This window comes from Pelophylax lessonae (genome assembly GCF_965119305.1).
Source record: "Pelophylax lessonae genome assembly, chromosome: 5".
Lineage (NCBI taxonomy): Eukaryota > Metazoa > Chordata > Amphibia > Anura > Ranidae > Pelophylax > Pelophylax lessonae.
The window spans coordinates 553,532,248-553,545,348 of record NC_138772.1 but is presented as its reverse complement, the minus strand read 5'-3'; the positions used below and the strand labels follow the sequence as shown (position 1 = coordinate 553,545,348).

The following is a 13,101-nucleotide window of genomic DNA, read 5'->3' as shown; positions in this document are numbered from 1 at the left end:
AGTAGTAGCCACAGAGGGCTCTAGCTTTAAGGTTACAGCGAGCTACAGGTTAGGGTTATTGCTAAGGTTGTAGCTAGCAGGAGGTTTATTGTTAAGGTTGTGACTGGCAGGAGGGGTTAGTACTAAGGCTGTGGCTGGCAGGAGGGTTAGCGCTAAGGCTGTGACTGGCAGGAGGGTTAGCGCTAAGGCTGTGACTGGCAGGAGGGTTAGTGCTAAGGCTGTGGCTGGCAGGAGGGTTAGCGCTAAGGCTGTGGCTGGCAGGAGGGTTAGCGCTAAGGCTGTGACTGGCAGGAGGGTTAGTGCTAAGGTTGTGGCTGGCAGGAGGGTTAGCGCTAAGGTTGTGGCTGGCAGGAGGGTTAGCGCTAAGGTTGTGGCTGGCAGGAGGGTTAGCGCTGAGGTTGTGGTTGGCAGGAGGGTTAGCGCTGAGGTTGTGGCTGGCAGGAAGGTAAGCTCTAAGGTTGTGGCTGGCAGGAGGGTAAGCTCTGAGGTTGTGGCTGGCAGGAGGGTTAGCGCTGAGGTTGTGGCTGGCAGGAGGTTCAGCGCTGAGGTTGTGGCTGGCAGGAGGTTCAGCGCTGAGGTTGTGGCTGGCACGAGGGTTAGCGCTGAGGTTGTGGCTGGCAGGAGGGGTTAGCGCTGAGGTTGTGGCTGGCACGAGGGTTAGTGCTGAGGTTATGGGTGGCAGGAGGGTTAGCGCTAAGGTTGTGGCTGGCAGGAGGGTTAGCGCTAAGGTTGTGGCTGGCAGGAGGGGTTAGCGCTGAGGTTGTGGCTGGCAGGAGGGGTTAGCGCTGAGGTTGTGGCTGGCAGGAGGGTTAGCGCTGAGGTTGTGGCTGGCAGGAGGGTTAGCGCTGAGGTTGTGGCTGGCAGGAGGGGTTAGCGCTGAGGTTGTGGCTGGCACGAGGGTTAGCGCTGAGGTTGTGGCTGGCAGGAGGGTTAGCGCTAAGGTTGTGGCTGGCAGTAGGGATTAGCGCTGAGGTTGTGGCTGGCAGGAGGGGTTAGCGCTGAGGTTGTGGCTGGCAGGAAGGTAAGCTCTAAGGTTGTGGCTGGCAGGAGGGTAAGCTCTGAGGTTGTGGCTGGCAGGAGGGTTAGCGCTGAGGTTGTGGCTGGCAGGAGGTATAGCGCTGAGGTTGTGGCTGGCAGGAGGTTCAGCGCTGAGGTTGTGGCTGGCAGGAGGTTCAGCGCTGAGGTTGTGGCTGGCACGAGGGTTAGCGCTGAGGTTGTGGCTGGCACGAGGGTTAGCGCTGAGGTTGTGGCTGGCACGAGGGGTTAGCGCTGAGGTTGTGGCTGGCAGGAGGGGTTAGCGCTGAGGTTGTGGCTGGCAGGAGGGGTTAGCGCTGAGGTTATGGGTGGCAGGAGGGTTAGCGCTAAGGTTGTGGCTGGCAGGAGGGTTAGCGCTAAGGTTGTGGCTGGCAGTAGGGGTTAGCGCTAAGGTTGTGGCTGGCAGGAGGGGTTAGCGCTGAGGTTGTGGCTGGCAGGAGGGTTAGCGCTGAGGTTGTGGCTGGCAGGAGGGTTAGCGCTGAGGTTGTGGCTGGCAGGAGAGTTAGCGCTGAGGTTGTGGCTGGCAGGAGGGTTAGCGATGAGGTTGTGGCTGGCACGAGGGTTAGCGCTAAGGTTGTGGCTGGCAGTAGGGATTAGCGCTAAGGTTGTGGCTGGCAGTAGGGATTAGCGCTAAGGTTGTGGCTGGCAGGAGGGGTTAGCACTGAGGTTGTGGCTGGCAGGAGGGGTTAGCACTGAGGTTGTGGCTGGCAGGAGGGTTAGCTCTGAGGTTGTGGCTGGCAGGAGGGTTAGCTCTGAGGTTGTGGCTGGCAAGCGGGTTATCTCAGAGGTTGAAGCTGGCAGGAGGGTTAGCTCTGAGGTTGCGGCTGGTAGGAGGGTTAACATTAAGGTCTAGGCTACTAGTAGAGATGGTGTGAGGCATCCCTAGGTTAGAGAATTCCTCTGTGGGGGAAACTGTGCAAAAATCCATCCCGCCAAGCTTAAGGGTTACAGCTAGCTACAGGGTTATCGCAAAGATTGACGATGGCAGGAGGATTCGTGCAAAGGTTGACACCAGCAGGAGGGTTAATGCTAACACTGCAGCTGGCAAGAGGGTTAGGGTTGCGTCCGGCAGGAGGGTTAGCGCTAAGGTTGTGGCTGGCAGTAGGGATTAGCGCTGAGGTTGTGGCTGGCAGGAGGGGTTAGCGCTGAGGTTGTGGCTGGCAGGAAGGTAAGCTCTAAGGTTGTGGCTGGCAGGAGGGTAAGCTCTGAGGTTGTGGCTGGCAGGAGGGTTAGCGCTGAGGTTGTGGCTGGCAGGAGGTTCAGCGGTGAGGTTGTGGCTGGCAGGAAGGTAAGCTCTAAGGTTGTGGCTGGCAGGAGGGTAAGCTCTGAGGTTGTGGCTGGCAGGAGGGTTAGCGCTGAGGTTGTGGCTGGCAGGAGGTTCAGCGCTGAGGTTGTGGCTGGCAGGAGGTTCAGCGCTGAGGTTGTGGCTGGCAGGAGGTTCAGCGCTGAGGTTGTGGCTGGCACGAGGGTTAGCGCTGAGGTTGTGGCTGGCACGAGGGTTAGCGCTGAGGTTGTGGCTGGCACGAGGGTTAGCGCTGAGGTTGTGGCTGGCACGAGGGTTAGTGCTGAGGTTATGGGTGGCAGGAGGGTTAGCGCTGAGGTTGTGGCTGGCAGGAGGGGTTAGCGCTGAGGTTGTGGCTGGCAGGAGGGGTTAGCGCTGAGGTTATGGGTGGCAGGAGGGGTTAGCGCGGAGGTTGTGGCTGGCAGGAGGGTTAGCGCTAGGGTTGTGGCTGGCAGTAGGGGTTAGCGCTAAGGTTGTGGCTGGCAGGAGGGGTTAGCGCTAAGGTTGTGGCTGGCAGGAGGGGTTAGCGCTGAGGTTGTGGCTGGCAGGAGGGTTAGCGCTGAGGTTGTGGCTGGCAGGAGGGTTAGCGCTGAGGTTGTGGCTGGCAGTAGGGATTAGCGCTAAGGTTGTGGCTGGCAGTAGGGATTAGCGCTAAGGTTGTGGCTGGCAGTAGGGATTAGCGCTAAGGTTGTGGCTGGCAGGAGGGGTTAGCACTGAGGTTGTGGCTGGCAGGAGGGTTAGCACTGAGGTTGTGGCTGGCAGGAGGGTTAGCTCTGAGGTTGTGGCTGGCAGGAGGGTTAGCTCTGAGGTTGTGGCTGGCAAGAGGGTTATCTCAGAGGTTGAAGCTGGCAGGAGGGTTAGCTCTGAGGTTGCGGCTGGTAGGAGGGTTAACATTAAGGTCTAGGCTACTAGTGGAGATGGTGTGAGGCATCCCTAGGTTAGAGAATTCCTCTGTGGGGGAAACTGTGCAAAAATCCATCCCGCCAAGCTTAAGGGTTACAGCTAGCTACAGGGTTATCGCAAAGATTGACGATGGCAGGAGGATTCGTGCAAAGGTTGACACCAGCAGGAGGGTTAATGCTAACACTGCAGCTGGCAAGAGGGTTAGGGTTGCGTCCGGCAGGAGGGTAAATGCTGCGTCCAGCGGGAGGGTCGGCGCTAGGGTTGCGTCCGAAGGGAGGGTCGTTTGTTAGGGTTACAGCCAGCGGGAGGGTTGGCACTAAGACCTGGGTTGCCAGTAAAGGTGGTAAGATACGTTAGAAAAAGACTATGTGGTGGAAACTGTGCTAAACTCCATCCCTCCAAGCTCCTGCTGCTGAAAGCGTATTTATCTGGAGCTGCCATTGCTGGTTGCTTTGTTTTCGTACATACCACTGGCCTCATTACTTTTTAAAAACCCTGACAAGTATACAGGCTAGGAAAGTCAACCCAGAGTCAGAATTTATCTTCGTACAGTCCACTTTTAGAACCTCTGGCCTGCTAAGTGTCTCTTTAAGTGGAGCAGAAGTCCTAGAAGTGGATCTCACAGGGACATGTAGCCAGTCTCCACATGCAGTATATTGTCAAAAGTATTGGGACACCTGCTTTTACATGAACTTTAATGGCATCCCGGTCTTAGTCTGTAGGGTTCAATATTGGGTTGGCCCACCCTTTGCAGCTATAACAGCTTCACCTCTTCTGGGAAGGCTTTCCACAAGGTTTAGGAGTGTCTATGGCAATGTTTGACCATTCTTCCAGAAGCGCATTTGTGAGGTCAGGCACTGATGTGGACGTGAAGGCCTGGCACGCAGTCTCCGCTCTAATTCATCCCAAAGGTGTTCTATCAGGACTCTGTGCAGGCCAGTCAGGTTCCCCCACCACCCCAAACTCGCTCATCCATGTCTTTATGGACCTTGCTTTGTGCACTAGTGTGCAGTCATGTTGGAACAGGAAGGAGCCATCCCCAAACTGTTCCTACAAAGTTTGGACCATGAAATTGTCCAAAATGTCTTGGTATGCTGAGGCCTTAAGAGTTCCCTTCACTGGAACTAATGGCGCTTTTCCACTACATGGTACGGCTCGGTTTGGCGCATTTGCACTGCATGGTACAGGTTAGAACGGTTTGGTACAGCGGCGCTTTTCCATTTCATGGTACGGCGTTGGTACAGCTCGCTTAAACAGTACCTCCACGGTTGGGGTTCCAAGCAGGCCGTACCGATACCATATCCCACAATCCTTTGCATGCAGCATTGATTGTTTGTCACTACTAGCCACTGATTAGTCAGAGAATCGTTGTAATCCCACCCACTTACTGCTAAGTACTACAACAGTGGAAAAGCAAACCGAGCCTAGTAGAGCCTATACAGTGCTGAAAGGTGCCGACTCGTACCACGCAGTGGAAAAGCAAACTGAGCCGAGCTGGGCCAAGCAGTGCCGAGTGTAGCCGAGCCGGTACTTGCAGTGGAAATGTGCCATAAGGGGCCAAGCCCAACCCCTGAAAAACAATCCCACACCATAATTTCCCCCTCCACCAAATGATTTGGACCAGTGCACAGGCAAGGTTCATAAAGACATGGATGAGTGAGTTTGGGGTGGAGGAACTTAACTGTCCTGACCTCAACCCGCTCTGGTGGGGAGGGAGCACGTCGGTGTGCTCTGGCGGGGAGGGAGCACGTCGGTGTGCTCTGGCGGGGAGGGAGCACGTCGGTGTGCTCTGGCGGGGAGGGAGCACGTCGGTGTGCTCTGGCGGGGAGGTAGCACGTCGGTGTGCTCTTGTCCAACATCAGTGCCTGACCTCACAAATGCGCTTCTGAAAGAATGGTCAAACATTCCCATAGACACTCCTAAACCTTGTGGACAGCCTTCCCAGAAGAGTTGAAGCTGTTATAGCTGCAAAAGGTAAGCCAACTCAATATTGAACCCCACGGAATAAGAATAGGATGCCATTAAAGTTCATATGCGTGTAAAGGCAGGCGTCCCAATACTTTTGACAATCTAGTGTAGGTGGGTATTGAAAGGCACTCAGTGCCCATTTGCCATTCTTCTCACGTGCATATATACCCTTAAATCTTCTGCATTTTTCTAGTAGGGTAGAAAAAGTCCTTGTCCTAAGAGGCATTCATTGTGCTGGAAGGGATCTGCAAACTGCTTTAGATTTAATGCAATTTTGTAAATGATAGTACATATAAATCAGATCCTCTGTCCGGCCATCTCTGAGCATTGGTGGGAAATGATGTCATGCTGCTTGTGTGGTGTTCATAGATACACTATAGATCCCAATCATGTCTCCTCTCCCTACTGATATTTATCGTTTTTAGAACACGTTGGTATTATCTCCTTGTAATTTTATATTTTTGTTTTCTTTCTACATGTGTCATCTTACGAACCCCGACAGAGAAGAAGAAAATGAGGTAAGAGTACAGAACACTGCAACTACCAGACTGTCTGCCGGAGTTATCACTGGGAATGTGGGATTGGTGGGAGGGAGTATGTCGGTGTGCTCTGGTGGGTGGGGCGGGGTATGGCGGTGTGCTCTGGTGGGGAGGGAGTATGTCGGTGTGCTCTGGTGGGGAGGGGGTATGTCGGTGCGCTCTGATGGGGAGGGAGTATGTCGGTGCGCTCTGGTGGGGAGGGGGTATGCCGGTGAGCTCTGGTTGGGAGGGGGTATGTCGGTTTGCTCTGGTGGGGAGGGAGTATGTCGGTGTGCTCTGGTGGGGAGGGGGTATGTCGGTGTGCTCTGGTGGGGAGGGGGTATGTCGGTGTGCTCTGGTGGGGAGGGGGTATGTCGGTGCGCTCTGATGGGGAGGGAGTATGTCGGTGCGCTCTGGTGGGGAGGGGGTATGCCGGTGAGCTCTGGTTGGGAGGGGATATGCCGGTGTGCTCTGGTGGGGAGGGGGTATGTCGGTGTTCTCTGGTGGGGAGGGGGTATGTCGGTGTGCTCTGGTGGGGAGGGGGTATGTCGGTGTGCTCTGGTGGGGAGGGGGTATGTCGGTGTGCTCTGGTGGGGAGGGGGTATGTCGGTGTGCTCTGGTGGGGAGGGGGTATGTCGGTGTGCTCTGGTGGGGAGGGGGTATGTCGGTGTGCTCTGGTGGGGAGGGGGTATGTCGGTGTGCTCTGGTGGGGAGGGGGTATGTCGGTGCGCTCTGGTGGGGAGGGAGTATGTCGGTGCGCTCTGGTGGGGAGGGAGTATGTTTTGTGCGCTCTGGTGGGGGGAGTGGTTACCTTGGCATAGGCTGGTAAGGAGAGGATGATCAGTGTTCACTGGTAGGGGGATGATTTCAGTATTCACTGGTTTTGGGGGGGGGGGGGGGTTAGATCAGTAAAGAGACCTGATTTCACCTCTTTTTTTGTGCATCATGATTGGCTGCATGGTGTGACTACCGTGATTGGTAGATATGAGGCGCTGTGAAATGATGAGCATTGAGTCCCAGTTCACACTGGTGCGATGTGGGAAACCCTGCGATTCAATGCCGGTCCCTGAATCCCACAGTGGTTCATACTGAGATCTGCGAACCGCTGGGGGTGTCAATGTTAGGCCTCATGCACACAGGACAATTTTACAGCGGCTGTTTTTGGCGTCCGACATGCACACCGGACGAGACATAGGAGGACGTGCTGGGGAGACCTAGGAGAACATGCCGGGGAGACCTAGGAGAACATGCCGGGGAGACCTAGGAGAACATGCTGGGGAGACCTAGGAGAACATGCTGGGGAGACCTAGGAGAACATGCTGGGGAGACATAGGAGAACATGCTGGGGAGACATAGGAGAACATGCTGGGGAGACCTAGGAGAACATGCTGGGGAGACCTAGGAGAACATGCTGGGGAGACCTAGGAGAACATGCTGGGGAGACCTAGGAGAACATGCGGGGGGAGACTTGGGAGGACGTGCCGGGGGAGACTTGGGAGGACGTTGCGGGGGGTTTATTAGCTGCAGATAAAAACGTCTGATGCCAAAAACAGCCGCTGTAAAAACGCTCCTTGTGTATGAGGCCTTAAAAAGCTAAAAAACACTACAGCTGAAATAAAGCTAAAAACCACTGAAAAGGGCTATTGCAAAAAAGCTGGAAAAACTCCTTCTACAGCTTTCTACAGACGTTTTGATACCCCCCCCCCAGATCGGATCGCAGTGCGAACTGTCAAAAGGTGCAGGAATTAAAAAATCCTTCACCTTTTTGGTACGATTGCAATGTGATTTTCAGTCATACAGTTTATATGGCTGAATTCGCATCGCACAGACATCACATCTGATCTGCACAGCAATGCTGCCCAAATCACATGCGATGTCTGTGTGGACCCAGCCTAAAGCTGAACTCCCAGGCAGATATGAAACACACAAATTTCTGTGGCACTGTGATCATTATTAAATCATTAAAGAAACTTTGTCACCAACTTAAAATTTTTATGTGAAAGTACAAAAAAACATCCAGAATGTATGTAAAATGCTTACTTTCCGTTAGGAATTTTTATTTATTTGCAGCATGCCTTTCAACTCGCTTATAAAATTGACTAGTAGACTTCCTAGCACTTCCTTCTTGCAAGTCATAGACCTCTCCTTTTATGGAGCTGGTGGGGGAGGAGTTAACCACTTTAACCACTTAAGCCCCAGGCCTATTTCTGACACTTGGTGTTTACAAGTTAAAATCAGTATTTTTTCCTAGAAAACTACTTAGAACCCCCAAACATTATATATATATATATTTTTTTTAACAAAGACTCTGGAAAATAAAATGGCGGTCATTGCAATATTTTTTGTCACGCGGTATTTGCGCAGCGGTCTTTAAAACGCAATTTTTTGGGAAAAATTACAAAAAAATCACATTTCACTGCATTTAAAAAAAACTACACAGTAAAGTTAGCCCATTGTTTTTGTATATTGTGAAAGATGATGTCACGCCGAGTAAATAGATACCCAACATGTTACGGTTTAAAATTGCACACACTCGTGGAATGGCGACAAACTGCGGTCAATAGTAATCTCAATAGGCAACAATTTAAATTTTTTTTTTTAACGGTTACCAGTTTAGAGTTACAGTGTTGCTCTTTTTTTTAATTATTGCCCACGCTCTGGCGATACCTCACATGTGTGGTTTGAACAGCGATTTCATTCACGGCTCGACTTCCATATACGTTTTCTTTTGTGCGCGAGCTCACGACGACGGGGGCGGCTAAAAGTTGTTTTTTTTTTTTTTTCTAATTTATTTTATTTTTTTTTTTTAACTTTTTATCACAGGTTTTTTAAAAAAAAAAAAAAAAAATCTGATCACTTTTATTGCTGTCACAAGCAATGTAAACATCCCTTGTGACACCAATATGCAGTGACAGGTACTCTTTATGGAGGGATCGAGGGTCTATAAGACCCCAAATCCCTCCACTACACTTCAATGTATTCAAAACGCCGAAAACAGCATTTTTGAATACAGTCGTTTTTTAAATCTGCCACCTTTTGCAGCAGAGTAACCCGGACGTGACGTCATGGACGCCACCTCCGGGTTACGTCATCGGAGACCCGATCGAAGCTGCTTCCAGCTTGATCGGGACTCCATCCAGCCGGTGAACGCGCCGGCTGGTTGCCCGGGTCTCCCGGTGGGACGGGAGACCCGGGCAGAGCAGCGGGAGGCTCCCGAGCCACATCAGTCGTTGCCGACGGAAAGCCGACCGCCGGCTCTAAACCACGGTACCGGGATGGTGCCTCTAGCTAGAGGCATCATCCCGATGTAACACCGCAAAGTTAGCCAACGTACCCCTACGTCACTTTGCGGTAAGTGGTTAAGACCGGGCCTATTTTTGACACTTGGTTTTTACAAGCTAAAATCTGTTTTTTTTTTTTTTTTTTTTTTGCTAGAAAACTACTTAGCAGAGACACTAGAAAATAAAATGTGGATCGTTGCAATCTTTTTTTTTTATCACACCGTATTTGCGCAGTGGTCTTCCAAACGCAATTTTTTGGGAAAAAATTCACTTTTTTTTTTTTTTTTTTTATTAAAAAAATAAGAAAACAGTAAATTTAGCGGAATTTTTTCCATAATGTGAACGATAATGTTACACTGAGTAAATAGATACCCAACATGTCATGCTTCAAAATTGCGCACGCTCGCGGAATGGCGACAAACTTTGGTACTAAAAATCCCCATAGGCGACAATTTAAAAATTTCTACAGGTTACCAGCTTAGAGTTACAGAGGAGGTCTAGGTCTAGAATTATTGCTCTCGATCAAACGATCGTGGCGATACCTCACATGTATGGTTTGAACACCGTTTACATATGTGTGCGGGACTTCCGTACACGTTCACTTCTGCGCGTGAGCTAACGGGGACAGGGTGCTTTAATTTTTTTTTTTTTTCCTATTTATTTTATTTTTTTTTTTTATTTTTACGCGGTTTAAAAAAAAAAAAAAAAAAAAAATGGTTATCATTTTTATTGCTATTACAAGGAATGTAAACATCCCTTGTATAGAAATAGGCATGACAGGACCTCTTTATTGTGAGATAAAAAAGACCCCAGACCTCACAACTACACTAAAAAAGGGAAAAAAAAAAAAAAAAACCCCCAGTTAAAAAAAAAAATCAGCCCTTTAAACCGGTTGCTAGGCACGCTCCAGTCCTCCAAGACCATAGAGTAGAGTGAGGGCCATCTTGCCCTCACTCGACTTCCTGTCTCAGAGGAGTCGGGACCAGATCGCTTTCCCCACTAAGCTAGGAAAGTGGCTGGGATGCGGCGGGAGGGGGGGTCACCTCTTCCGCCGCACTTTAAGGGTGATCCCGTGGCAAACCTCTGGGACCGCTGGGACCACCCTTATCTGAAAGCCAATCGCCCGCCGTTGAAAAAAATACCGGGGTTATGGCAGCTATCTGCTGCCATAATCACGTTATTTAGCGTCAAACGACCAACGGCGTGCCGTCAGTAAGTGGTTAAAGGGGAATACCATAGAGCAGTGGTGGCGATCCTTGGCACCCCAGATGTTTTGGAACTACATTTCTCCATGATGCTCATGCACTCTGCAGGGTAGTTGAGCATCATGGGAAATGTAGTTCCAAAACATCTGGGGTACCAAGGTTCGCCACCCCTGCCATAGAGTGTCACATCCAAGACTTTTGGATGTCTAGGCAGGGGAGACTTTTAGGGGTAAATACTGTGTGTGAAATCTTGTAAATGTACATATAATCTTATAGGAATATATATATTTTTTCCTAAATGCATTGTTCAGTGCCTAAATTTGACCTGGTATCAGAATTTTGCTTGGAGTTCAGCTTTAATGAAAACACACCCACATGAAACCCAAATGTTTAATATCTTCTGAGAATGTTCTTCATTTACCGACACATCTCCTTTTTAACCATTTTAAACATCCACAAACTTGTTTTCCCTTCTAGGCCAAAAATGAGAGTGGCTCAAACCCTGGGCTCAACAAGTCATCAGCGGCCTTCAAAAGCATCACATCCAGCAGATTCCTGCCTAAGGGAACCAAATCGAAGGTTAATTTGGAAGAACAGGGACGCCAGAAGGTCTCGTTCAGCTTCAGTTTCACGAAGAAAACTTTTCAGAACAGATTACGGACGGCTTTAGTTGGAGAGAAGCCGAATGACACCCAGAATTCCGCCAACAGCTTATCAGAACAAATCAAGCCTAAAACGGATGGTGTCGAATCTGGCGGAAATGCTTTTGAAGTTTCCCCTCCGAAACCTAAAGTGGAACTGGGAAAAATCCATTTCAGGAAGCATCTTCTTAGCGTTCCTAGCAAACTACCAGCACCCCAGCCTCCTCCTCCGCCGCCACCCCCACCACCTACTGCCATTCCGGTTGCAGTACCCACGTTGCCCTTAGCTTCAACAAAAGCAGCGCCTTTCGAGAACTCAAATCTTTCGCCAGCATCTGAAACTGAATCGTCAACCATTAACTGGGCCGTAGCATCACCCGAGAAAGCATCATCCAGTACTCTGTCTTCATTATCATTGACTAGCACAAAGGATAACGAAGAGGGCTCCATAGTCTCTGTTGTGGAGAGCTTAAGCACTCAGGTGGTTGTCGAAAAGGGAGAGACAATCCCTTCTAAAGATTATTCCCATATTGGGAAAGACGAAAAGAGTCCAGTCAATGCAAAAAGCGCAAAATCGAATCCCAGCCCTGAAAAACCCAGTTCTAAATTAAAGCAGTCTCACTCCGATACGGCAGTGATTGGTTCTGAGTCCGATGGAGATTCTGTACAAACCTCCTCAAGCCACCGATCACATGAGGTCAAAAAGGCAGCAAGTAAAGAAAAAGACTCAAAAAGAAGCTCCATGAGTTCGAAAGGGGATGACGGTGGAAAATATCCTTCGTCAAGAACAAAGCCTGTAAAGGATGAGAAACATTCTAGCTATTCCAGGTCGGACAAAGATTCAAAGTACTCCTCCTACTCGCGTTCCAAGTCAGATCGTGACAGGAAACGAAGCAGGTCACGATCGAGGTCAAGATCGAGGTCTAGATCTGATCGAGGGCCGAGAGGCAGTTCTTCATATTCCAGATCTGAACGGTCACATTATTATGAATCCGAGAGACGGTACCATAGAAGTTCTCCCTACAGAACAAGATATTCTCGCTCGTATGCCGATAGCAGAGCCAGAGACAGCTCTGACTCAGAAGATGATTATAGGAGAACCCATTCCAGATCGGGTGACTCTCGAAGGCCCCCATCGTCATCTCATTCCTCCTCGTACAGAGATTCTCGGACTTCTTCACATTCTAAATATGACAGAGATCCCAAATTCGAGTCCTTCTATGACTCTGATCGAAAAGGAAGAACATCGAGCAGAACTGAAAAAGACGTCAAGTCCTCAGATAGAGAACCTACCAAGAAAGTTTCTCCCCAGAAAGAAGTTGACCTTAAACCAGCATCTTCCCACTCTAAAGTGGACAGTAGCACAAGTTCTGCTAAATCAAATTCTTCAAGAGCATCAGATGCTAAAACGGTGCACGTAAATTCGGGAGTTAAAATTTCCAAATGGGATTTGGACAAAAAACCTGAACATAAAGAAGGACATGGCCTTGCCAGAAAAGATAGAGAAGAATCTACATCTAAGGACATTCCAGACTACAGAAAAAGTGATCTCCAGGATTCTCCACCTACTCGATCCAAAGATGTTGATCATTCTCATGTTGGAGACTCCAAGTCATCAAGTGGTCGGGAATCGAAGTGGAGAGGTTTTTCGGCAGCACCATTGTTTGAAGGCCAAAGAAAAAGTCCTGTTTCTGTAAACGATAACTATTCCCCTGAGCACTCATGGGATTTTGTCACTCTAAGCTCCACAGATGATGCTCCTGCAGATGAACAATCTGATGCGTCACATTCAGATAGTAGTAGTAGTAGTAGTAGCAGTAGTAACGTAGACGTTCCTGTTAAAATACAGTCAGAGAAAACTCCTGTAGTTCACAGTGAAGTTGAACAATGCAGTATTGTGGAGACGGGTGATGGAATACATCATCTTAATGGGTTAGGCCATGATCATGGCAGTGCATCAGTCTTTTCAGATCCTGAAGACAAGCCTGTCTCTATATCAAAGTCAAAATGTTGGAGACTTTTAGACGACACCATAAATGAGGCCGTTCCTTGCCATCCTTCAGACAAAATGGGTATTTCCTTTGACCACAAGGAAGCTATTAAATTACGAAATTCTGAATCTATTCAAGTAGATGACAATCATACTGTTAAAGACACTCGAGTCAAGAAAACTGTTACAGTTTTGGCTCCAGAAAGCCTAATTGTGTCACAGGCTAAGTCTACTGACAAAGAAGTTTATGTTGACTCTATGCAGAAAATCTCTAATCT

At 49.6% G+C, this 13,101-nt stretch overlaps 1 protein-coding gene across 1 annotated transcript in view; it reads left to right on the top strand.

Moving 5' to 3' along the window:
- SETD2 (SET domain containing 2, histone lysine methyltransferase) overlaps positions 1-13,101 on the top strand; it is a 134,556-nt gene that overhangs the window by 26,602 nt on the left and 94,853 nt on the right. The window contains exons 2-3 of the mRNA XM_082259038.1: positions 5,670-5,706; positions 10,670-13,101. The exon at positions 10,670-13,101 is cut by the window's right edge and continues 2,775 nt beyond it. Of these exons, the coding sequence (XP_082115164.1) occupies positions 5,670-5,706; positions 10,670-13,101 (2,469 nt within the window). The remainder of the gene's footprint in view (positions 1-5,669; positions 5,707-10,669) is intronic.